Raw genomic sequence first — 3,945 nt, 5'->3', positions numbered from 1 at the left:
CCTGGGACCCATTGCCAGCAACGGGCCCTGATGCAGGATGGCTCCCAGCGCCGGGGACTTGACTGAGATTTGGCATACAGATCTTCAGGAATCACAGCTGAACGCTTCCCCAAGGATCGGGGCACATATACATCATTACTGAAAAATCTATAATAAAAGCATAATATGCTAATTAGACTGGACATCCTTCCGGATATCCTTCCGGACCAAGCTGGGGCTGCAGCTGCCTTGGCTGTGAGGGAGGGATCGCGGCAGCTGCCACAGCTGGGAAGGCCTACTCTTGCACAAATTTCATGCATCGGGCCTCTAGTCTGTTGATAAGGTGCGTTCCTTGGGTAGATGGTATCTATCAAAGACTTGTTAGCTCAAAGGGGAAAAAACCAACAACAACGGACTCACAGGAACCATCATGGAAAAGAGTGTGGGGGTGGGAGCGAAAATGAGGGAATCCTCATGGGAACCGGCCGCTGGAGGTGTGAGCACAAGTTCAAAGTCCCTCTCGAATGCGAGGGGTCTCCTGGCTGTTCAGCCCCACGGCAGCCTTGCTTTCTCTCCTCTAGGAGAAGGGATGTGAGTCTTTCAGTCTCCAGATCGCCTCCTCCTGCTGGGCTGGCCGGCTGTGTCGCTAGGACATCCACGCATGTGCACGTCCCCGTGTGCATGTGTGCATCTGTGCGCTTGAAGAAGGGGGGAGACGACAGACAGGGCACCGCACAACACGTGTGTCCGAACGTCACTGACCGCGGTGCCACCGAGAGAGCCATACCCTGGGCCCCATCGCCCAAACCCAGAACGGGGTGCTGGCGGCCACGGGCGGCGTGAGTCCTAGAGCCCACTGCGCTTCTTGCGAAGGGGGCTCTGGCTGCTGCAGGGCCTCAGCTCCGCGTACTGCACCTGTGAAAACAAACAGACGTGACGCTGGCGGTTCGGTAACCCTAGCTCCCCGCACCGTGTGCTAATGGCTCCCCCGGGGACAGGCCGAGGCAAAGGAAGGAAGGTTCAAAGGTAATGAATCATTTTCTAAACACAGGAACATGGGGGGATTAATTACAGGAAGGATTTGAGGAGTCATGCATCATTTCTGGAAACCAAAATATTAAAAGCAGATTTTTTCTTTTTTTTTTCTAATGAGATGCGTGGGGTTCTTCTACCTGCCCTGGGCACTGCTGGGGGATTTCAGTGGTGTGTGCGCGAGGGACCCTTCTGCACCATAAGCAAGCTTCATAACAGCCCCTTGGGAATGTTTGTCTTAGTATATGATACTTACTACAAGTTATTCATTTAAAAAGATCTAAAATCTTGGGGTGTGGGGGGGTGAAATATCTGCAAATGATATACCATTTATTTTGCCAGGGAGGGAAATAATGTTGAAATTGATACTGGCCCCAGACTTCTATAGATTTCTCTTAAAAATGAATTTCATTTCCAATGGAATGGCTAAAACATCTGTGATAACTATGAACGGGGGTGAGGGGGTGAGTCCTTCGTGGCAAACTGTCTATTGTGTTAAGAAAGTGCTCTTGGCGATACATGGAGGATCTCACTGGCGAACTGTACCTTCCTGGGACGCTCTTTTGTTGTGTTCCTGCGGACACCAACTGGATGATGGCTCAAGGGCAGCTGTGTGTGCAGACAACCCCTGACCAGGCTCGATGGCAACTGGCATGCTCCAAGGATGCGGGCCAGCCCTCCCATTGCCACTCAAGTGCCCGTTCGCTGCAACCTTGCTGCTTTCGTGTGTGAGCTTGCACAGGCTGATGGCGGGATGGCTTTATGTAAAGGACTGCAGGGCAGACTACCTGTGCTCATCACCTGGAGCATTTGTGCCAAATTCTCCAAGGGCAGCAGAACCCATCACTGTAGGTCTTGACCACTACAGAAGGTCAAGAGCAGATGCATGAACTACCAGTAAAGCTCGATTTCCTCACAGTGCTTTGTGAAGGTGCCCTGGGGGACAGGAGGGGACATACCTGTCAGTCTTCAGTGCAGAACAAGCAAGGGCTAGGTGACATTTTTTTACAATTTTTAATTGATTTTTTACAGAGAGGAAGGGAGAGGGATAGAGAGTTAGAAACATCGATGAGAGAGAGACATCGATCAGCTGCCTCATGCACACCCCCTACTGGGGATGTGCACACAACCCTTGACCAGAATCGAACCTGGGACCCTTCAGTCCGCAGGCCGACGCTCTATCCACTGAGCCAAACTGGTTAGGGCCCAGGTGACTATTTTATAATCGTGCAATGCAAATGTCAACGAGTAAATTCATATTTTGTAGAATACATTTTTAAAAAAATATATGTTGACTGATTTCAGAGGGGAAGAGAGAGGGAGAGATAGAAACATCAATGATAGAATCATTGACCAACTGCCTCCTGCACGTCCGGGACTGGGAATCAAACCCACAACCTGGGCATGTTCCCTGACCAGGAATTGAACCAGTGACCTTTCGGTTCCCGGGTTGATGCTCAACCACTGAGCCCCACCCAGCTGGGCTGTAGAATACATTTTAATAGAGAACTATATCAAAATGAACGTTAAAGGGATATAGCATCACGGATTCTGTGTGAATCTCTAGAATTTGGAATGAAGGGGAAAGAAATGCTAGGGCTTCCCAGCCCTACATCCTGGAAGCCACCCAGCGTTCCCGAGCTCCATCATGTCACAGTGGCCCCGAAGACGAAAATCGATACCTGCTCTCAGATGCTAACACACTGTGTCTCTGGTCACCGTGATGCCATTTCATGCCACGGCCTCCCGTCTACCGGTTCTCTGATCCCTAATTCTCCATTACAGAGACAGCTGCCTGCCCCCTGGGCTTACAGCAGCCTGATCGGTGGGGGCCCAGATGGGGCCACTGGAGGGGACTCACTGGTATTGTTCCCTTAGCTAATCTCTGTGTCTCCACAGAAACAGGACGCCGCTGGACTAAGTGACCATTGCCTGTGGATAATACTTCTGATTGATCTCAAATCATCTCATGTCGTCTCTGCCTCTACGTGCATTCGAGTAAGTCTGGGCTTTTGCCCTAAGCCGCCCTAAATCTTTAGAGGGGACGAGCTACCAGGGGGGCCTAGGGGATCATCAGAGCCAACAAGAATAGAGAGAATAATCCTCCTCTCCCCTACTCCCCATAAAACGCTGGCCACCCCTTTCCAGACCTCCCACTCGCCCATGCACTGAGCCCATCTTATATCCTCTCTGGGGGCGGCGAGCGATCCCAATAGGGACCGAGACCCCCGCATCTGAGCGGCCCAGCGTGAGTTCCTGACCGTTCTTAAGTCGCTCTTTTTCAGGATAATTTCCCCCAATCATCTCATGCTTTTGGGACAAAGGTTTCCTGGCCGCCTCCCTGCAAGCCAGGCCTCTGTAAGGATGTTTCCGAAGCGTGATCGCAATTACTCACACACTGGCACAGCCTCGGGCTCTGTTGTTCATTACGTACCTTTTGAACATCAGACGGTACCCTGGAGAGGAAGTCTAGTAGCTCGTTATTGTCAATGGCATAGGGATTTCGGAACTTCTTAGTGAATTTATTGATGCCTGAAAAACAGAAGAGACACAGGGAGATCTCATTGTCTGTCTGTCTTTCCAACTCGCCCGACTGGGGGAGGGGCGACCGGGGGAGGAGGGGCCTTCGCAAGTAAGAAATTAGTGTGAAAACAATTCCTGGACCCCCAGCCAGGCCCACGCTGCTGTCATGTGGAATCATTCACAAACGCCTTTTCTTGCAGGAAGGAAGGAGGGACTGCGGGAGCGGGGCCCTGCCTTCCCCGGCTGTGAAAATCCCATTACGATCCCAGCAGCGGGGCGGCGGGGACACCCACGGAAACCGGGGAGCTCATTGGCGTTTCGGGGCGACACTGATTCACAGCCTCCTCTGCCAGGGAAACACGTGTCCCAGGTGGGAAAAGACCTTCATCAGCCCAAACAAGTCACAGCTTG

General features: G+C 51.9%; 1 protein-coding gene across 2 annotated transcripts in view; it reads right to left on the bottom strand.

The window, feature by feature from the left end:
• Positions 1-247: 247 nt before the first annotated feature.
• Positions 248-3,945, bottom strand: part of MCTP2 (multiple C2 domains, transmembrane 2) — an 89,502-nt gene continuing 85,804 nt past the window's right edge. For both annotated transcript variants that reach the window (XM_015569139.1, XM_015569140.1), the window contains 2 exons: positions 3,446-3,543; positions 248-894 (listed from right to left, as the gene is read on the bottom strand). In XM_015569139.1, the coding sequence (XP_015424625.1) occupies positions 826-894; positions 3,446-3,543 (167 nt within the window). In that variant the 3' untranslated portion in view covers positions 248-825. The remainder of the gene's footprint in view (positions 895-3,445; positions 3,544-3,945) is intronic.

This window comes from Myotis davidii, unplaced genomic scaffold, assembly GCF_000327345.1.
Source record: "Myotis davidii unplaced genomic scaffold, ASM32734v1 scaffold164, whole genome shotgun sequence".
NCBI lineage: Eukaryota > Metazoa > Chordata > Mammalia > Chiroptera > Vespertilionidae > Myotis > Myotis davidii.
Note: the sequence above shows the minus strand (reverse complement) of the source record. Positions and strands in the feature narration are given on the sequence as shown.